Source organism: Emydura macquarii, unplaced genomic scaffold (genome assembly GCF_026122565.2).
Source record: "Emydura macquarii macquarii isolate MOO-44397 ecotype Brisbane River unplaced genomic scaffold, CSIRO-AGI_Emac_v2 contig_2676, whole genome shotgun sequence".
NCBI lineage: Eukaryota > Metazoa > Chordata > Testudines > Chelidae > Emydura > Emydura macquarii.
In genome coordinates this window covers 49120415-49142619 of record NW_027132813.1, presented here as the reverse complement: position 1 = coordinate 49142619, position 22205 = coordinate 49120415, and the positions used below count along the sequence as shown (strand labels likewise).

At 44.2% G+C, this 22205-nt stretch overlaps 1 protein-coding gene across 5 annotated transcripts in view; it reads left to right on the top strand.

The window, feature by feature from the left end:
* RRBP1 (ribosome binding protein 1) overlaps positions 1-22205 on the top strand; it is a 52529-nt gene that overhangs the window by 2116 nt on the left and 28208 nt on the right. For all 5 annotated transcript variants that reach the window (XM_067565353.1, XM_067565355.1, XM_067565354.1 and 2 more), the window contains exons 2-7: positions 9207-9905; positions 16043-16188; positions 17534-17656; positions 19213-19365; positions 20175-20293; positions 21962-22115. In XM_067565353.1, coding sequence (XP_067421454.1) covers positions 9227-9905; positions 16043-16188; positions 17534-17656; positions 19213-19365; positions 20175-20293; positions 21962-22115 — 1374 coding nt within the window. In that variant the 5' untranslated portion in view covers positions 9207-9226. The remainder of the gene's footprint in view (positions 1-9206; positions 9906-16042; positions 16189-17533; positions 17657-19212; positions 19366-20174; positions 20294-21961; positions 22116-22205) is intronic.

Below are 22205 nucleotides of genomic sequence, written 5' to 3'. Positions count from 1 at the left end.
AAACACATTCCTTTGAGCTAAGTTGGATCTGATCTGGTGAAATTCTGTAATCTGATTAAATGCCGCTACAAGAGGTCACAACCATGACAGGTTTTTTTGTTTTTTTTTTTTTTTTTTTAAGGGGAACAAAGGTTTTCAGCTGTGTTAACCCACGAGTCACTGATGGGTGCAGAATTAAATGATCATAGCAATTCAGAGATGGGACTAGCGATGTGAAAACCCATAAGAACAGAGACATTATACAAAGTGAAATAGCAATGAGGACTCTGATTCTGTAATTGACTGCATGAGCAATCAGAGGCTTGCCTCCATGTTGTCAGTTGCATGACAGGAACCTAGAGGATGGAGCGCTGGACTGAGATTTGGATCTGTGTTCTAGTCTGGGCTCTTCTGCTGGGTGACCTTGGGCAAGATGTGCCCATTTAGTTAGATGGGGTTGGCCGTTTTGAGCAGGGGGTTGGATTAGATGACCTCCTGAGGTCCCTTCCTACCCTAATCTATGATTTTTCAGCCTTGGTTTCCTCATCTGTAAAATGGGGATAATAATACTGACTCCCTTTGTAAAGTGCTTTGAGAAAAGTGCTATAAAAGAACTAGGTATTACATGCAAGCAATGCACCTGGGTTGTGTAGAAGAAGAACCAGATATCTACAGGAAGGAACAAAGTTCTAATGACAGCCAAGTGAGGGAGTATAGGAAAGCACCCATGAGCTTGCAGTGAGAGGTCTCTTTGGGCTGAGTATACGTTCTGTAGAAGCAAAATAATAGTCTTGCTGCAAGCGGCTCTGATGTGACTGACTCAGGAGTATGGTGGCTGGAACTGATCTCTTCAAATCAGAACAACAAAATAAATAAAAGGCAGGTGGGAGAGACCCAAGTGTAGCATAAATCTTTCATAACACCTTACTTGAGATACTCTGTAGTCAGCTGAAGCTACAAATATTTAAAGGGCCTAGCCATGAACGAGGGAGACGAATAATTTAGGCTAGTGCTAGGATATATATTGGAAGACTTCAGCTGACTATCGCAAACCTTTTAGCAATAGCTACGGGGAAGTCCTCCCAAAGGAAGACATGATGGTTCCCCTGCATGGTGTCCTTAACACTAGACCAGTGGTTTTCAACCTCTGGTCTGTGGATCTCTGGAGTTTGCAGACTGTTTTCCAAAGGGGTCATCTCCATTTCAATTTTTTTAGGGGTCTGCTGCAAATGAAAAAAGGTTCAAAACTATTGCATTAGACTAAACACAGCGCTCCCAGATGTGTAATGGGGAAGTAGTCTGCATTGACACAGAGGAGTCTAGATCTAATTCTCTTTCTAAGCCTCAACTTCCATGGTTATCCTAAGTCCAAACTTACTTAGTTACATGATTTGTATTGATATTAATTTTACATGCGGTAGACGGTAGCTCTTTAAAGAGAATGATCAGGAAAACCTACTGTCATTGTACTACCTTGGGGAAAAAAAACTGAGTACATCTTGCTGAAGCAAACACAGTGAAGAGAATGCTGTGATGGATTTAGAAGACCACTACTAGAATCTTTATTTAAAGGCATGAAGGAAACTATTCTCTTTTACCAAAAATAACCCTTTGGAAATTGGATCCAGACTCTTTCCTTGCCAAAAAATCATTTACTTATGATAGCCGAGGGGCTGCTTCTGAGGTCTCACATTGAAACACTACCATTTTTGGGGGTGGAGGATACAATTTCAAGGACTCTATAAACGTGACAAAAATAGGCAACGTTTTAAGATATTAACAGTGGCCTCTTAGACTCCTTTTAATAAAAGTTGCAAAAATATACCAGGGAAAAATAAAATGTAAAGATACTGATAGACAGCTGCAGTTGCCTAGCCTTTGTGGCGGCTCATTAATTAAGCTTGTGCAGGCACTTTTAACTTATAATTGTAATATGTGGGTGTGGTCTCTTGTATGAAATTGTCCGTACTGAGCAATAAATGGCATCAAAAGGCATAATAGTATTAAGTACCTCTTTGGAATGTTAATATTTAAAAATGGAGTGGATCTGAGAGAGGTGTGTATTTTTTTTCTCCGCTTTAAAACATGGCAGCATCTTCCTTCCGCAGTGTGTGCGGTGGGATAAGGTTCTGTCAGAGGTATTTTCTATACATTAACAAACCACTCCAGCTCCACTTTCTGGCTTATGATGTTGTCAGAATCCCGTGAAAGTGTCTGTTTGCAGGATCAGGCCCTAAAGTTGTTGTTCCATCACACTCACTTCTACTCTATTTTGCAGAGACCCAGTGAGATTAATGGAACAATTAGAGTAAAGACTAGTGCTAAAGTAACTGCCCTTTTGAATGCTTGAGGCCTGGGTTTTTTAAACTGTATTAGTGCCTTCTGTGTTTGGTGTCCTACGAGAGAGTCTCATTCTTCCAAAGAAGCAGAAAACTCAGCGTAAGACTTGGGTGGTCAGTCAGCATCCGCTTCCGTGGATCTGTGTGAAATATACTTTTTAACCTGTTTGAGGTGGCTACGTCAGCCCAAGGCGTCTTTGTGGCCTGCAGTCATGCATGGCTGTGGAGGTGGACAGAGAGTGACTCCAGTTCACTTGGTAGCTCAAGTGTAACTTTTTTCCCCCTTGTGTACTTTAACTTCAAGAGCCTTTTGTGGGGAATGGGGTGTATTCTCACAACTGATGCTGAGAATAAAACAAAGCATGGAGGGTGTGATCTTTCTCTGCAGATTGAGACATGACTTTCTGCAATTAATATCCTCACCTACCCGTTGTGCGGCTCTTTTAATGTGGGGTTGTTTTTTTTAAATTGATAAGGGTAGGGGCTTCCATTTAAAAAACTAGTGTGTGGAGGGGGGATTCCCCTTAGAGTGGGACTGGAGGTCAGTGGCACTTCTTGATGTAGAAGTGAGTGTAGCTGTTCAGACTCTTGTCCTGGAGTTGTTGGCTTTCTTAATAACTGATGTCCTGTTACTGCAAACTAACTCTCACAAGTCTTTATACACACATTCTTCACACATGTTAATGGAACTAATCTCATAAGTAACCACTAGCCGTGTGAGTGAAGTTGTGCAGGATCAGCTCTTAGTTTGTCGTTCTACTGGAATTTACTGGATTTTTCAACTTTGGCTTCTGTTCTAAACACCGCAGCACATCCGCTTGGATGGAAGACTCCACCTGGAATTCATTTTGGCTCTTTCGCTTTTTGGTGTCACTAGAACTGTTTGTGAATTATGGCTCCATCTTTGACGTTACAAAGCTGCCCCTTCCTCTCTGGCATTATAGCCTTTGCCCATAGTTACCATGCTGCATTACTAGAGACTGCATCCACTCCCTCTCTTTAACTCCAGGAAATAGCTGCTATATCACAGATATGACTCTAGGTAGTTGTTGATCTAGAATCCGTGTCTTTGTGTGATACTTATGGAAGTCAGTTACTCCTGGAAACCTACATCATTCTGTATTAAAAAGCCATTGAGGCTGAGGTTTTTAATGATGACCATGTTACTGTAGGTGTCTTTGGAAAGGCAAAGACAAATCTGCCAAATAATGATGCACAATTATTTAAAAAAGCTGGTGTTAAGGTAGGCACAATGTGCTATGAGGCCACCATAGTCAGGTTACCTAGAATAAGCTTTTGGTGCCTTTCCTAATGTCCTAAAACTATTGGTCCTAGAAACTTGATGGCTCACTAGAGGTGGTAGGATTTTTCCACCAAATTACATGGAGTCCTACCTCCTTCAGAAACTCTTCTTAAGGGCTTAGTGCGCATACTTAACACTGATTCCTTTATATTCAAACCATCTCCTTCATAACTGAAAATTGTACCTGCTAATCTTGTTCTTGTTCAGGCAGAGCTTTTCTCTGCACTAAAACAATTTTTGTGGATACAGTAGACAATAGCCAAAAAATTCCTTCCCAAGAAGAAAATCTATATGTGAAATTCTAGCTTTCTGTGCGTGTGGCAGTGATCCTGGGCCGAAGTTATAAATATTTGGGAAAAAAGATACATATAGCTGTACTCTGGTGTGGTGAACGTGAAACTAACCTCTTAAAAGTCCACTATCAGACCTGCCCAGCTATACTACCTGGGGTTAGTATCTTGGTGATATACATTCTCCCTCTCTTCCACAAGAACACAAATACTTTAATGTTAAACAAAATAAACATGCCTCTTAAGGAGCAGAGACTTCACTTTTATGTCTCAAATGGTCGTGTGAAATAGAAACTTTACGTTTATGCAGTTGGAGAGAATGTTACGGTTGCCAGGCGAAGAACAAGTCAGGAAATAACAAATAGTACCCACTGTTTTAACTCTGCCACTTGTTTATGCATTGCAATATAGTCTTAATTATGCATTCTCATACTAACTACTCAAATACACTAGGATACCATGCAGTTTTGTTTGCTGCATATGTAGCATCAATTTTAACTATCCTAGTAATTCTGTATATCTGGACTGACTCATGGCCAGGTGTTGCAAAGACTTATCCAAAGTTATTCATGTGGTTCTGTCTAAACCGCAATAAAAAACCTGTGGCAACAAGTCTCAGAGCCTGGGCCAGCTGACTCTGGCAGTGGGGCTATAAAATGGTAGCGTAGACGTTTGGGTTCAGGCTGGGCTCTGAGACCCTTGCCCAAGCCTGAACATCTACACTATAATTTTATAGCCCCATTAGCCAGACTCAACTGACCTGGGCCAGCTGCAGCTGTATCACGAGTTTGTTGCAGTGTAGACATACAGTTGAGTTGCATTGCTGAAGTCTCTGCAGAACCCGGCTCTTTGACTTCATCTGTTGGAGAGGACAAACCTTAAGGCAGGCATTTTTAATAATCTCTAGTCAATAGCTATATTTCTGTCTTCTCAAGAAACGGGTCTGTCTTTCTTTGAGTATAATTGAGGGGATGAGGGTATCTATGTAGCTCCGCTAGCTGAATGTAGTTGTCTTATTTTGTTGTGGAGCTAAGCAGTAGCAGCTTCCTAATTAAGGCTGCCTATGATTTGCTTGAAGCTGTTTGTTTTTTTTTCTTAAACTCTACAGACTAATTTATTTTGGTAACTCTTGCAGTAAGAATTTTCCTTTCAACCACCTTGGACCTGTCTCTCAAATTAGATGATTCCTTCCTCCCAAGTTGGTCTAGCAAATGTCTGTGTACCTGCTTTTAAGTCTCTGGCTAAATCAAAATTAAAATATGTGGCATTAGACTAGATGACCCCTGCAGTCCTTTCTGACCCTATGATTCTATGGGAGACATAGTGGGACTGGAAACAATAACATTCAGTATTGTGGTAACATCAAGATAGAGCTCCGTTGTGTTAGTTGCTGTGCAAACATGGGCTATGTTCTTATGGCCAAAAAGGTAGGGTCGGTGAGTGTGTGTGTATGTATGTATTTATTTTTTAAAAACAAGATAACCAGTTCACGTTTATGGTAGGGAGTACCAACCCCACACTTGGCCTGGGGGACTAATGAGAGTCGGGGGTGCAGTCAGCCTTGCCCTGCTACACCTGACTAGGTGTCAAGATGTTTGGGAGGGGTTAAAAGGGCTCAGTCTGGGTCTGTTAGCCCCTGACCAGGAAGGAGAGCAAATCTGTCTCTCTTGGGGGAAGAAGCATGGCCAGGATCAGGGAATTGAGCTCAGCTGACCAAGAGCCTTCCTGGAGGAAGGTACTCAGGTAGTTGGGAAGCACAGCAGCAGGAAGTGAGCCAGCCTGGGGTTCTGCCTACAGGTGGAGGGGCCTGCAGGGAGTCCCTGTCCTGGGAGGGGAGGAAACTCCAGCACAGAACCAGCTGGGCGGAAGACAGAGCTGTAAAGATCCACAGGAAGCCTGGAAAGAGGTTTTGAGCAAGCTGAGCTGATACGCTGGGAACCCAGGAAGAGGCTGCTGGAGCAAAGGACCAAGATGGGGCAAGTGAGACAGTAATCCTGGGAAGGCAGCAAGTCTATAGTCAGGCCTTGACTGCCCCTTCAGGAGTTCCTGGACTGCAACCCAGTGGAGAGGGAGGGCCTGGCTTTCCCAACCAGCCCACCGAGAATGGTGGAGCAGAAACCACTCCCTGGCAAGGGGTAAGGATGACTGAAGCCCCCTGATCCCGGAGTAAGGACTAGTGAGTCTAGACTTGGACCAAAGGTCCAATGTGAAGTTGATGGATTATGTGTTGGACTGTTGGCTTACCCTGGAAGGGACCACGTGTGACCCACTGGAGGGTCGAGTGGGGAAAAGAAGCAGGCCAGGTTAAGGCAGGAAAGCTGTCAGCAGGGGGCATCGAAGGAAGAGCCTGTTACACGATGCCCCCATCCTCCCCATGAAGGGGCCTGCCAGCAAGTGAGTCACATGCTTGCAACGTTAGTTGCTTTGCTGAAAAATACAGGTAGCGACAAGATGTGGGTGGCTGTTACCACAGTGTAGCTAAGTGAGGCCAACGCTATTTTCCTCACCCTTACTTAGTTACGTTGCAATAAGACTCCAAAGACTGTTACAGCAAGATAACTAATGCACATTAGATACTGTGGTCTGTGTTTTTATCCCCCAGCCCACCCCCACACACAACTTGGCAATGAAGACATTGCCGTAGAAGTAAGACGTTCCTGCCCTCCAGAGTTTACAACCTAAATAGACAAGACAAAGGGTGGGGCGGGGAAACTGAGGAATGGGGAGAGGAAGTGACTTGCCCCAGGTCACCCAGCAAGTCACTAGTAGAACTGGGGACAGTATCCAGGTTGCTTGAGTCTCAGGGCGGTGCCCTATCGACTTGGAAAGCAGCATAATTTAGTGACTCCTAAACTCGTCACTGGCAAATCTAAACCTACCACTGGTGACTAACGTGATTTAAAAAAAAAATGCTGTGAAACGGATTGGTGCCTTACTTTTAAAAACCCCAGGTTCCTAGTCCTCATGGGTGAGAGAAGAGACCCTGTTTTCTTCTCCACCGTGAGGGTTAGAAATACAGCTCCATACTGGAGGCCTTGGTTTCAGAGCATTCGTTAGTCAGCAAATGTGGACACTGATCAAATAGCCATGCCAACTGTGCTGAAGCTAGACATGACAGGTGGTGTTTAATTTCACAACTCTCCCACTAAATAGCCTTCAATAACCTGTACCATACACTTAGATTACAGCAAACTTGACGTTTCCCCAAGGAGATTTTCTCCAACTGGCTCTCTAAGATCTTCAGACTCCTCCAGCTTCGCATAAGATGCTCTGAGAGCTAGGCAGAGGAAGCTGGAATATCGGTTAAAACTTTCTCATCTGGGCATTCATAGCTCTCTAGAGGGAGCTCTGAACACCCGACTGGTTCTGTAGCCACCTTTCTGCCCCCATACCAGGTAACTCCTCTCTCCAGCCTTGGATGCTCTGCCTCCAAATTTGCACATAGCTAAAGAAAAACCCAACCAAGCATAGGTTTATAGTGGTTCAGGTGTGCTTTCTTCACAACACACATACTGGAAAAGCAGGGAAAATCAGAACTGCAGCACTGCCGTTCTAGTACCGTCTCTAACACAGTTGATTCAACAGTGCTGTGTGTCCTGAGCGCAGACAAAGAATGGAAAACCCTACCATAATACACACGTCATGTCAGGACCTCTTCTCCAGAGTTCAACGCCTGCTTCTTTTGTCTTCTCAGGTGCAGAGTGAGATGGACAGGAGGAGAGAGGAGGGGTGTCTTGGGGATGTTTGCCCCTCCTCTTTACAGTTTCAGCCCCTCTTTGGAAAGTATTTCCAGCTGAGAACCAAGAGACGATGGAGGGTGGGGGGAAGAGGTGTGTGTCTGTCCGTCCGTCTGTCTGTCCGTCCGTCCTATGGAGGAAGAAAACTTCATGCTGTTTCTTTGCTAAAATGCAGACCTCTTTGTTCCTGCCCCATTTTCTTGCCACAGAATGGCCACTTGATAGGTGATGATGGCCCATCACCTTTGTTGACACCTGGCTGGGGCGTCAGCTTGCCCTTTGTCTTTGAGAAACTCTTTTAACCACTCCCCAGACTTATCTGGGAAACCCACTTCGGTCATGATTTCAGCTTATGGTCATAACTTTTCACACAATGTTGCTCTGTGCATTTTGCCATGCTATTGCTGATCAGCAATAATGAGTTTTCAGTTGATACCCATGAGGCGTGCTTTGTGCAAAGATTATTACAATAGCATGTAGGGTATGAATACAGGGATGTGTTCCAGCACAGCGGGCAAATTGGAGATAAACCATTTTTGTTGCTCTACTCTGGGCTAAAAAACGTGACCTGTGAGGAAAGGCTTTTATAAAAACAAAAATTGGGCGTGTTGAGTCTTGAGAAAATAAGACAAAGAGAGGGAGACCTGATAAGTCTTCAAATGTGTTCAGGGCTGTAACAAAGAGGACCGTGATCAGTTGTTCTCCATATCCACTGAGGGTAGGAGAGGAAGTAAACAGCTTAATCTGAAGTGAGGGAGATTTTTAGGTTAGAAAATAGAGAGCTTTCCCTAACCATAAGAATAGTTAAGCCTCGGAACAGGTTACTAAGGGAGGTTTTGGAATCTGCATCATTGGAGGTTTTTAAAAATAGATTGGACAAAATCTGTCCGGGATGATCTAGGTATACCTGATACTGCCTCAGCATGGGTATGTGTATTGGGGAGGGAAGATGGGGAGAGGGGTGGAAATGACTAGATGATCTCTTGAGGTCCCTTCCAGCCCTACATAGATTCTGTATACTAGTAAGGTAGCATTCCATTGCTAACGGATGGTTTGAAAAACTTTACCTGATTGCAGATGGATATTTGCCATTCGCATCTAAAATGTTGCATGTGTTGCCGGGTTCACTAGAGCTGGAACTGAAGACATACAAAATTCTTATGATTCAGGTCCTGGTTTTATCCTACTATATGCACTCTTAGTTTGTTACACTTGGACATTGCATAATGAATGAGCTTCTTTAAAACCTTTAAATCCAGTGGCTGACTTTAGACTAAGAAATAAACTTGCTTAAGCAGTTCTTCACCATGTCCTGTCCCATCTGACACATGCCTTGTTGTGTCTGGTTTTTTAGCTTGCTTGGACAAGGATTTTCTTACAATACTTAAAATACAGTACTTAAAAATAATGGAGCCTCACCCTTTGGTGGCTGTGCAATAAAAACAAGTGTTACTTACATGCACACACGCCCTCCTGCTCTCTCCCCCTCTTCTCCCCCAACTGATCTGGGGCTGGGAAGCTGTATCTTGGCACTAATTCTTGTTCTGGTGTCTTGCAGGTAAAGAGAAGTAAGCCAGAATGGATTTGTACGATCCTCAGACTCTGGGTGTTATGGTCTTTGGTGGTTTCATGGTGATTTCAGCCATTGGGATCTTCCTGGTGTCCACCTTCTCCATGAAGGAGACCTCTTACGAGGAAGCCCTGGCTAAGCAACGCAAGGAGCTTGAGAAAACCCACCAGCACAAAGTGGAGAAGAAAAAGAAAGAGAAACCTGTTGAGAAGAAAGGAAAGGCCAAGAAAAAAGAGGAGAAACCCAATGGGAAAATACCTGAGCAAGAGCTTGTTCAGGATGTGACTGACTCTCCCAAGGAAGTAGACCCTGAACTTGTTGCGATGTCTGAGCCCGTGATAATTGAGTCTCCTCTTCTGGCGGTTTCGGCTCCCCCTCTGGAGAAGGAGAAACCTGCCCCGTCTCCTAAAGACAAGAAGAAGAAGGAAAAGAAGGTGGCCAAGGTTGAGCCAGCTCCCCCACTTGTTCCATCCCCATCAGTCACTGTCTCGAAATCTTCTCCTGTCTTGGAGGTAGCCGCCAAAGAAGTGCCTGTTGTGGCTGTCCCACCAGTCGGCACGCCACAAAGTGCCTCACTAGCTAATTCTGTTGTGGTCAAAAAAGCAGAAGCTCTGGTAACCCAAGAGGAGCCAAAGCATGATGCAGCTGCCAAGAAGAAGGCTGTGTCCAAGAAGAAGAGTGAGCTGAGTAAGTATTTGACTCCTGCAAACATCCTCCCTACAGTATATAACCAGAGACACTAAGTGATCTAGAAACTGAGCACTGATCTGTCATGTGAGGAGCAGAGAGGGAATAACAGCTTTTTCAGAGACAAGTAGCAAAACTCATTGCATGCATGTAAATAGTTTTGTTTCCTTTTTCTGGTTTAACCAGTAATACATTGCACCTGCTAAGCAGAATAGAGGATACTGCACACACACACACACACACACTGCATAACAGTTTTGCTTGCGCTTCCTGACTTCTTCTGAAAACCTAAGAATGACACTACATTCTGAAATTCCTGTTAGTGTTATATGTGAGACTACTGCAAACCACTAGGAGGGGAAAAAACATTTTGTACTTGAGAGCAGTGTTTTTTGACCATCTCAAAGGTGCCTCTCTCTAGGCACTAGACACCTTGATGCAAGCTAGTTTCACTTTATTCTTTTATAATCAGTCAACTTCCCTGGCTTATGTAGGATTTTTCCTCTTGTGGCAACATGGGGGATGACAAATTTCTTACCTGAGCTGCTGGTATGCAGAGATTATTTCCCCAAGGTGGGTTAACAGGCTAGCCCCACAGAAGCCTCTGTTTCTAATGGCTGTGTCTGTGCCTTGTGCAAATGGAAACACTGACCCACTCTTTTTAAATGGAAGCCTGGGATATTGTAGATGGTGGCGGTGGCAGCAGGGTTTGTGATTCTTTGCGTCAGGGTAGGAGAACAAAACAGCAGTGTGTCATGTGCTTAAATCTCCTGCATACAAACTGCTTGAACATCTGTGGCTGGGATGGGTTACTTCGCTGGGCAGAAAATACACAGCAGTGACACACACGTTGTCACTGAACTCTAGCTCAAAAACCTTGGCAGATGTCCATTGAGCAAACTCAAAAGTGACCTTCACTTCCTACCTCCAATGCTTTAATTCTTCTCCTTCCTGACCCACTGGATGGTCTTGCCCAGCGTCATTTCTTCAGCTGGCTTGTGCTGTAGCCTTATAACGTACAGGTGTGGTAAGGCTAGACTACTTGAAAAAATCTCCCCATTCTCCTCCTCTTCCACCCCCCTACCCCCCCAAAAAATCTTCCCGTGAAATGGATTTTGCCAAAGGCTTATTTCCACTCCAAAACGCCAGGTACGGATGAGGCCTGGAGCAGTTTATCCCCAAAGGCGAATGTTCCTGACAGCTGTTGCCATGTGAGAAGTGTGTGGTTCCTGCAAAAAGTGATGCTGGTGGTGGCACCTGTTAGGACACCCCATCTTGAACCATGTATTAGAGAACAGAATGTAGCTTGTCTGACCCATGATAAATATGGGGTCTGATCCAAAGTCCACTGAAGTTGAGGGGGGGCATCTACTGACTTAGAAAATTGCTTCCTAAACATTGCAGCCCTGCTGCTGGTGCGCCATATAATGACATCTTGGTGTAGAAGGAGCAGCCATTGCGTGGTGTAGTCTCAAAGCTGGGAACGGTGCTCAACTACTTCTAGCAGTTGTGTGTTTTTTACGAACCCTGGTGTAAGGAGCTCCCCGTATCTGCATTAAGAGGTGATGTGTAACCTTCCATGTGTATGTTGTGGCTCTACCTCCTTTAGGGAAGAGGTAGCAAAATTGTCACATGACAGATCAGGACCTCAATGTTGGGAAGCAGAATGTGCACTAGCTATTGTACTGCTGTCTTTTTGATCTCTTAACTGTAGGTGAAGAACTTAGTGAAATGCTGGCTCCATTAAGTCAAGGGAAGTTTTGCCATTGACTTGAAAAAAGGCAGTCTTTCGCCTCTTGCGTTTGTGCATTTCTGCCCCCTTCTTCCTTGCCCATATGTTCCAACAAAACCTGAGTGTTAGTATGCATCTAGATCCTGTATCGTTAGAGTGGTGAGATAATGAAAGATGCACATTTGCACCTGCAGACTTAAAAATGAGATGGTAAGTTGAAAGCTAGCCCTGTCATCCCAGAGGATCAGCAAACTCTCAGGTTTCAAAGGATGATTAGCATTGCAGTGTGGGTGACCTCCGATTGAATGCCCAGGAGGGTTTGAAAAGTTCTTGGCTTCTTAACGTTAAGAAGCCAATGCATAAACAAAAAACAGTTTGTCTCCCATCTCATAGCTTCTGGTTTCAAGCTTGTATTCCACGTTCTTCATTTTTGGAGAGCTTTAAACTTTCCCTAACTCTGACACAGGAATTTCTGGCTATTTTCAAACATCTCGACAGCTCTACCTAGCTTCAGGTCCACTACCTAAAAACAGACAGTGAGCATCAGTTTCTTGGGGGTGATGACTACTGGTGACTGTACATCCTCATTCTCCTGTTGTCCCCTCCCCGTTTCCCCCCCCTTCTCCCCCCCCCAAAAAAAATGCAGATTTTGAGTGTGCTTGTCCCCTGCCTTAAAACTGAAAATGTATAAAAGCATTTAAAGCTCAGACTAGGATGCTTGCTAGAAGTAGTAGCAGCTAGTAAGAGGATCCAAACAGACAGAAGGTGGACGGGACCCCTTTCTTTCCCATACCGTGTTAAAGAAGAATTCCACGCATTGCCAGCTATGCTTCATTAAGCGAAACGGAAAGTGAAAGAGTTGGAAGTGGCCAGAGCTTCACTGATTGCTGCCTAATTGGCTGTGAAGCAAAGCAGGGAGGATAGAGAACTGTCACTACTTTAGTGTCTGTCGTGCAATGGGAAGAAGGGGTGCTACGGGCTTTCGATGGCTATTCAGTCAGAGCAGACAAGTTGTTTTTGGTATTATTATCATTTTATTTCTAGTTAAACTTAAAGCTTGGGGGAAAGATGGGGATGGAAGGAGGATGGCACAGTGCACTAGCATAAGACTTAAAACCTGGGTTCAAGTCCCTACTGTGCCACAGGTTTCTTGTGGAACCTTGGGCAGGTCACTTAAGCCTGGTCTGCACCCAACGCTTAGGCTGACTTAGCTACATCGCTCAGTGCTGTGAAAAATTTCCTGCCCGATGTGACACCGTTAAAGGCAGCTACGTCCTCTATGTATGCGACACACCCATTTGGAAGCAGTGATTAAATTGGGTCAAACTAGGAGGCATGGGCCTCGCCCTCTTCGACCTCCATGGGCTGCTTGACGTACGACTTTTCTGAGCACCCGCCACCTGCACCGGAGCGCAAGGGGGCTGGGACAATGTGTGTAGTGGGGGGTGCTGAGAGCCACTGAACCCAGCAGTAAACCCTGTGTCTGATGGAAACCACTTCAAGCCAGGGGGATGCGGCAGCTCCCCCCACCTCTTGAGTGCCAGCACCAGGGCCCTAGGCTGATCGAGAAGCCCTGCTTCTTGCCAGCACAGCCTCTTCACCAGGAAGGCTCTGGGCATGGTGCGCCCACCTCGTGTCCCAGCTGTTTTCCTTGAACATCAGCCAGCAGTAAATGCTGCCCGACAGCCTGGCCTGAACAGGAGCTCCTTGCCGGCCCAGCACGGAAGCAGCACAGCTTTCCAGCCAGCATAGGCCCCGGAGTGCAGGGTGCACAGTTGCCCCAGCCTGCACATCCCCCTGCATCTGAACAGTTCCAAGGTCCTGGGGTGGGGAAATGAGCTGGCAAACCTGGTGTGAGTTCACATCTGTGTTGATGTGCTCTTACGAGCACGCCTGCTGTCTCCGGCACCTTGTTAGTCTGTCCAACTCTTTGCTCGGGTTGCAAGCTCCAGCCCTCAAGAGGAGAAAGGGCCATGCCCCGAGGCTAACTAGTCCTTAGGCTTAAAGCAGCTAGCAGGGTGGGGAAAGTGGTCAAGTTTGGAGCCTCTTTTAGTCTGCCACTTGGGGATCTGTGCCTGGTGGCTACCCCAGAGTGCAGAGAGTCTTGTAATTGTATATACTTTATTCTGACCTGGCAAATACTTTGCTGAAGCTAACTTTAGCCTTTTGTTTCAGGTGCCCGGTAATTTAGATTACAAGGCACCAACGTCAGCATGACTTCAAATAGCTACTCTTCGCCTGCTCTGTAGACTTGAGATGAAATTGTGCCTGGCACAAGTCTCACCCTTTGGGCTAGTGCACTCCGGAATTTCTTTTAGATTTCCCTCCCCCACCCCCCCCCCCAACACACACACACACACACACACACACACACGAAGCTATTGCCATACAGTTACTGTAGTTCTGCAGTCCCTCTCCTTATAAAAGGGTTCTGGGTGGTGACATAACTTTGCCGTGATTTAATACTTTGATCCCAAGCTGTTTGCTGCCATACTGTATAAAGAAACAATCTCAAATTCTTTTCCAGCAAGACAAACGGTGGTGTTTTAATTCTTAGTGTAAGCCCTTAGTTTGATCAAACGACATAAACAAAATATCAAGCCAAAAAACCCTTGATCTGTCGGGTAAAGCTTGAGGCCACATTCAGCCTTGCTTGCCAGATACGTTAGACGCTTGCACTTGCAGAATGAAGCGAAGGCAGACAAAGTTCAATGAGTCAACTCTTTGTCTGGGGGTGTGTTTGGTGGGGGCGCAATACCAACAAATTGAAGCAATAAGCAGGGCCTACTGTATTCCCTGGAGATTCCTGTGGCACTAACCCTGCTTGAGTCAGAAATGTGGTTTGAACCCAGGACCTAAAACTGAAGGACCAAGGCAGCTAATTGGAAGCAGTCTGAGACCCACCGTTTTAATGGGGATCAGCCACTGTGGGGATGAACAAGAGCCATATTTCCCCTGGTGGTGGTCACATGCACGCCAGAATCTAGTTCTCATGGTTGTACTGAACTTAGAAAATGTGAATGGAGTGTAAACCTGTGCGGTGATGCAAGGTATGAACTGCCTCCTGTCTTAATGGTTCTGAAACATAAAGCAGATAGGCTGAGGTCCGTTCACATGGGGGAACTGAATGGAATAGCTATTCCAAAATAAGAGTGTCTACATGGGGAGTTCTTCCGGAGTAACTGTTGTGCTTTAAATGTACACCCTATCTTATTCTGGAATAACTTCTCATGTATAGACAATCCGTGAGGTACACACCGAAACTTTGGGGTAACATAAAATACGAACCTAACACTGTGGATTCCACTCTGACCGTGTCATCCGGGATCCTCGTTGACCCACTGAAAACCTCTGTTCCTGAGATTTATATGAAACTGCTACAGAACTTTAGATGTAGTTTTCTGCAGAATACAAGAGGCCTTGGCAATACTAGTTACCTTAATCTAGCTCAATTAGAGTCCAAACCACTTAAAGATCTATAAAATCTATATGATTTCCTCCACCATCTAAACTAACTGTAGAGCTCTTGTCACAACATTATTGTACAATTTGTTGCAGCCCTACAGAAACTGCTGAATCTGGAGGTGATGCCATTCCAAAAGATGAGTCTTGAGAAATGGCATTTTTCACAACTATGTAGTTTCTCCTCCATTTATGCTACATTTGGAGAATCTTGCACTAGTAATTGCTGGAGATGATAGCATTTTTGTGAACTTCCAGCACTCTGGAAAACAAGACTATATCGGCAGATGTCCCATGCTCTGTGGCCTCACCGCTCACTATGTGAAGATGAGCTGAAGATGCTGATGTCCTGACGGTTTCTAAATGATTAAGCTTTGATCAGGGCTGTAGTATGGAACTAAAACTAACCTAGATTGGGTGTGCCCAGAATTCATTCAGCTCTAGTCTATTAAACTTCACTTTATAAAATTGTGGTCTGTGAGGTTTTAACTAAATAAATGTGTTAATAAGGAAGAAGACAATATACCAGAAATGACTTTATTACTTTGTGCTATAAGATAATATCTATGGTGTATGAATAGCCTCGTGAACCAGTTTCATAGTAGGTTAAGAACTGCATGTGCTGTCAAAGTCTTGTTACTAATTGTGCACTAGAACATGAAGTGATTTTTTTTAATGAAAAAAATCTTTTAGTTAAACCCATCCAAAATGCTGCTGCATGGGTACTGAATTAATTTAAGACAGACTTATTTTGGTTTAGCTTAAATCAATTTAGGAACAGGTTTCAGCTAGTGAAATAAGAGGCTCTTAAACCAAAATATGTCTGCACAGGGACTTGCACCAGTTTAACTAAACCTGTACAAATATACATGTGAGAACCCCCTAGTGTACGGCAGTGGATAATTCAATGATTTATGTAAATCTCTCACTTTTCCCTCTCTAGTTCCTGCAGATCCTGATGGTCCCTTCTATCTCCCATACAAGACTTTGGTTTCCACCATTAGCAGTATGGTTTTCAGCGAGGGAGAGGCTCAGCAGCTCATCGAGATCCTGACCGATAAAGCAGGTGTTCAGGACACCTGGCAAACGGTACTGTAACTCTAGTTACAAAAAGCTTAATCACTTATTTCCGTGTGCCGAAGCGAGAACCAACCGGAACACCATGTCGTTCTTCTTTAGCTTCACATTTAGTACGTGTGAAATTCTGATGCGTTGTGGAACGCCACCAGAAGATGTAGAGGGCCACATCCGCAACGGGAGTAAAGAATTAAGCTGTGGTGATTTACACCAGTTGAGGATCTGGCCACTGTTCGGATAGAAGGCACTCATCTTCCATGAGTTTAAATCAATTTTGCAGAATTCTCCCTTTTTGTAAAATGCCCTTGAAGTCAGAAGAGAGCGTGTTCCCTCAGCAATGGCAATAGTTGGGTCCTCAAAGCACCAATCTGTTCCCTAAATTTAATAAGGGAGGCTCTGTCTTCCAGGGTTATATCGTGTTAAAGCCTGCTTGTTATGTCCTTGGGTGTCAGAAGTCTTGTGGGGACTCCTGCATTGGCCTGTGTACCTCACTGGGCTGAAAATACAGGGTTTTGTTCCTTGCCGTGCTGTGGAACCAAACTGTTAGAACTCCTCATATCTGTAGACCCTGTCTCTCCAGTGAGAGCACACCCTAGCATTGCATGCAGGGATTAAAGGAAGAAACTCCATCGGTTTGGGATCAGCTGAGAGAGAATGCTGAGCGAGGGGAGGCAGTGCAGTCTAGTGGACAGGGCACCAGACTGGGATTCAGGAGTCCTGGATACTGTTTCTCAGCCCAGCAACTGCTTTGCTGGGTGCTGTTGGGCAAGTCACTTCCCCTCTTTGTGTCTGTCCTCATCTGCAAAATGGGGATAATGCTACTGACCTCCTTCGTGAAGTGCCTTGATATCTACTGATGAAAAGTGCGTGACCGAGCTAGGTTTTGTTAATGCTTGCCTAGTAGCATCTTGGTGCCAGCCTTCCACAGTCCATACCCTTAAAATCCAGGGTGTATGGAGGGCAGTCTAGAACTCTTCTCTGCTGGTGACTTCAGTGGAGTTTTGCCCAGCCCACGATCTGGCTCTGTGTTTTTGTTGTTGCTTGACTGTTCTGTGTGGCTGTCCAAATGACTAGCCTTCTGGAAGGCGGGGAAACGCTGTGTTGGCATGCTAGCTTGCAATCCCATGCCCGGCGCTCAGCTGCTTGCCCTTTGCAGTGGGAAATGCCCTTCCCCATGTGATGGGATTAAGCTAGAGTTGGTCAGAAACCACCACCTGCATGCTCTCTCCACCCAAGTGTTTTGCATTCTTATTGAATTTGCTTCTCTCCTCTTGCCCTTGGCAGTTTAGAATTCCTCTAATCTTTCCGGTCCTGGCCGAAGAAGAGATTACAAATAACATTGGTCTCTTCTTCACAGGCAACTCAGAAAGGGGACCCGGTTACTACTCTGAAACGTCAGTTGGAAGAGAGAGAGAAGCAACTTGCTACTGAACAAGAAGATGCATCTGTTGCCAAAAACAAACTGAGGGAGCTTACTAAGGTGAGTACAATGTGGTCTCCTGAACTCCCTGTACTGGTCACGTTAGCTTCCTCCATCATGCAGGCTAAAGTGTCTATCCAACATGCTCCTCTTCTGCCAATATTTCTCAGTGGGCTCTCAAATCCTAGCTGTCTGCTATATAAAACTCTTCATTTTACCCCAAAGAGCTCTTTTCTGATGTGATGCTGATCCTATAAAAGGCATGTTTATTAACTGAACAGTAGTAGCACCTAGGGAACCCCAGTCATGGACTGTGCGAGGCGCTGTACAGAGAACAAGATGATCCCTGTCCGAAAGAGCTCACTGTGGAAGTCTGTAACATGCTCACAGAGCTATGGGTAGCCAGAAAAATGCCTTCTGTAAAATTCCCACAAACGTTGCTTTCATGGTTTAGGGGAGAATTCTGCAGAATTCAGTGGATCAAGGCAGCTTCAGGCATGCTCGGTGTAAAACTGCTCAGCACATCCTGGCTGCTCTTCACTGGAAGGAGGATGCATTTTAAAGAGAAATTAGTTGTTTGTTTGGTTAAATTGGACTATTTTTGAGTAGGTATGGAAGCCCCCCTCCAAAATCCAGCCAAGATCTAAAATTCTAGTGTTGACTTTTGATTGCAAATATTTTTCAAGGCTGTGCAGTCAAGGGGGACCAGAACAGGTCAAAACTAGTCACCTCTCCTAGGCTCCAAAAATTGCTAAGTAATAGCAAAGCCAGTTATTGGCCATAAGAGAGAGGAGGGCAGAAAGAACTGAACAAATTTCTATCCATTTTCATCGTAGAGATTCTTTTCCTCTCCTTGTAAATAGTGAACACGAAAATTTCAATGCATTGTCTTCACTGGAGGCAACCCAATGCTGCGAAGTTAGGTATTCCTCTGACGGCACACTATCCTCTACCATTTTGCACTCTGGAACCAAACTTCAACGCCTTCTGCTCTAATTTAAAGCTGAAATGCAATAAACAAGCCCTTATGCCCCTTTGCAGGCCAAGCCATGATATGGACCTCATTTAATAAGTGGTGTGTATGTGAGACTCCAGAAATTACACAGAGCAGCAATTCTTCTCTCTTGTCCTTCATTAGCTGCCCTCTCTGCAAACACACTCTAATCCTGTCCTGGCTGGTGTCATAAATTTGCTTGTGGGTTAACTGTGCAGAATAGTGTAATGGGACATCAAAACAACTAATGAACAGTGGTTCTGCCTTCTGGTGTTGCTTTCCCACTTGGACGGACGTGTGTGTGTGAGAGTGTAATAGAAGGGTTATTGATTTGGAAAAACTCTAGGATGTCTTATTCCTCTCTTTTAGCTGATCTAATGTTGAACAATAGTGTTATCCAGTGTCCACAGAACTCCAAAAAAATAAAATAAAATAAAGAAACAAATGTAAGATTTTGTTGGAGTTGAATAATTCAGATCAACGATGCTAGCTAATGCTGTTCCATGCTATGTCATCTGGCTATAAAATCGCTGAACGCTCAAGTGTTTTAGATTGTGAGGTTTGTTTGTTTTTTTAAAAAAAATATGTTGCTGAAAATTAAAAGCGTCTCCTCTTCTTGAAGGAGCTTGCAGCCGAGAAGATGAAGACAGTCGCTGTTGAAACCAAGTTGAAAGAGCAAATATTGGCACGTGAACAAGAGATTACCGCTGTGCAAGCGCGCATGCAGGCTAGTTACCAGGATCATGTGAACGAAACCCAGCAGCTGCAAGGAAAGGTAGAAGACTCATTTATGCTTCAAAACACAGACTCCTGGTAGACTTAATCTGAACTCTGATAGCGCTGGGAGCAGAGATTGGTTGCAGGGCATAATTTACTATACGTCTCCAGGTAAACTTAATTCAAAACCCCAAAGGGATCCCAACTCGGCCACCTCAGCCTGGCTAAGGCTGTGATCACGTTTTATCCTGGGCTTAGTGTGAGTGGCTTTAATGGCTGAGTGTTTCCCACAGCTGTACTTCTAATGAAATACCACTGGAGCTCACTCTTGGATTTTAGGATTAATAGAAAAGTAACTATATTTTTATAAACACTTTTTTGAAGCTGCAGAAAGTGGCATCTTATTTCCCCATCCACCACCCTCCCCCTCCCAAATACCCTTCCGAACTTAACTAATTGGGGTAGGTTTCGGGGAGGAGGAGAGGTAAAAAGATCTCACAAGAATGGCCTAAGATTTAGATTTTTTTCACAGGATTTCCCCCCACTCAGTGCCTTCTTGGTCATGGGGATATGTCCTCCTCCTTTCTCTCTCACTTTTTATTTTGGACTCTTTATTTGGTTAGAACCAATATGGTAAAATATGCAATAAAAAGGGAGGCCTCCTTTAAGAGGGCAGGATGCTTGGGGGAGGGCATGCCTATAGAAAGCCAGGCTTTTGCTACAACATACAAGGGGAAAAGAAATCATGATTTTTGTGTGTGACTTGAAAGGAAAATTGTTGCTGTAGTCTTGGGCCCCACATGCTGGGCCCCTGAGCCTGCACACCATGGGAGGCATAAGCCTGTACTGACAACCTTGCTCTTCCAGATTCGGACTCTTCAAGAACAGCTGGAGAATGGTCCCAACACGCAGCTTGCTCGCTTGCAGCAAGAGAACTCGATCCTGCGGGATGCTCTAAACCAAGCCACAAGCCAGACTGAAAGCAAGTAAGAAAAGGCACTTTGGTGAATGCACAGACATCAGACACAGACCTGGGTCATTCAGGGTAGTTTTTCTACAGTGTCTTCCCCCTCTTGCCTCCCATACAAAACAAACAACCCACCAACCAGCGCAGGCTCATCCAGGGCCCATGGAAGAAATAAGGCCCTTGCAAGCTTCCCTGCTTCTCTGGCAAGTAGAGCTGGTTGCAAACTTTCTGTTGAATCTGTCTTTTGACAATTGGGGTTTTTTTTTTTTTTTTTTTTTTTATATGACTCAGTTTTCTTGAGAAAGGTGTCTGCTTTTTCTGCAGAAGACTTTGGTTGGTGGTTTGTGGGTGTTTTTTTTTTTTTTTGTGGATGGGGTTTGGTGGGGAGGTTCTCAAGGTTTTCAGCTGGAAAAGCACATGGCCACTGTGGTGCTTTATGGGAGTTGTAGTTCAGGTGCCCCTACTCCCATTCTCCTGTAGAGGCTGATGCACAGCCTCCCATTGGCAAGAAGTAAGGTTGTGGAGTCTGAGGCTGATAGAGGAGACTGCAAGTCTGACGTGCCCAAATTACAGCTCCTGTGGGGCACCAGGGCAGCATTTCAGAATCTAAACATTCATTTTTTTTTTTATTTTTTTTTTTATTTAACCCCTTCAATCTTCTGTGGGCGGGAACCCTTTTTCCAACCTTTATTACTGATGTATTGCAAAATCCTTGTCTTCCTGCACCCTGCCATTCTGGAGCAAACTGCTAATTCACAATAACTTGTGATGTAAACAGTAGAACTTCATCTGACCTAACCATGACTTGAATTGAGCTGAACTCCATAACATTGGCACTTAAATATCATCAACTCCTTCTCCAGTAAATTTCAAAATTCAGGTTAGCTGCCACCTGAGAAGACTAACATGCTCATGACTCAGGAATTGTGATGAGGCTCTTTGTGTTTGAGGGCTTATGAATATTAGTGATTGAACTTGGATCATTTTGTAGCTTTATAGTTTCACAGAGTTCAAGTCCAAAAGGCACCATTAACTCAGCAAACCATAGGTGTCTTGTTTAGTGCATGTAAATGATACTGTTCAGTTTCACTCTTTGCTCTGCAGTGTCTATCTACCTTAGATCTAACCTCTACCCTAGTTAATTATCTACCCTGATTTAAAATAACATTGTATACATGATTGATGGAAAATTTTGTACCTCCTGGTTCGGTTTTAAAAAACTCAACATTTTTTTTCTTTGCCTGTAGAATGAGAGAAGGCCGAGATACAATAGAGAAGCAAGAACTAGCCAGTGCATATTAAACACATGTAGATAAAATAAGAGATCATTGAATATTTTTGTTTTATATAAAAGCTTTAAAATAATTGACTCGACTCCAAATTTCCTTTTTATATCTGAAAGCATAAATCCTCTGATTTTTTTACATCATAAGAATGAAAGACCATCCTTTGAAAAGGTGATTATTAACTTTTACAAAGTCTTCATTATGCCTCTTCTTGCTAAAGAAGGAAATTACACAGTTGGGGAAGCAGGAAAATGACACATCTCTAAATATTTGCATCTTAAGTAATGTGGTAAAAATGTGTGTTAAGTGTAGGATTGAGGCAGATGAGAGAACTCCAGTCCCAATGATTTGGAATAGATGGAGTCCATACACAAACGTAACTGTTTTGTCTGTCTGTCCAGGCAAAATGCTGAACTAGCCAAGCTGCGGCAAGAATGCAGTAAACTAACGAAAGAGCTGTCTGAAAAATCTGAGACGCTGCAGCAGGAGGAGCAACAGAAAAAGAACTTGGAGATAAAGGCTGCTGCATATGAAAAACAAATCAACCAGCTACAGGTCAGCACTGTGCCAGCAAAACACTGCTTTTATTCTTTTTTTTTTCTGCTAGTCATATGGCTTTCTTCTTTGAAGTAGCTATCTTTTTAT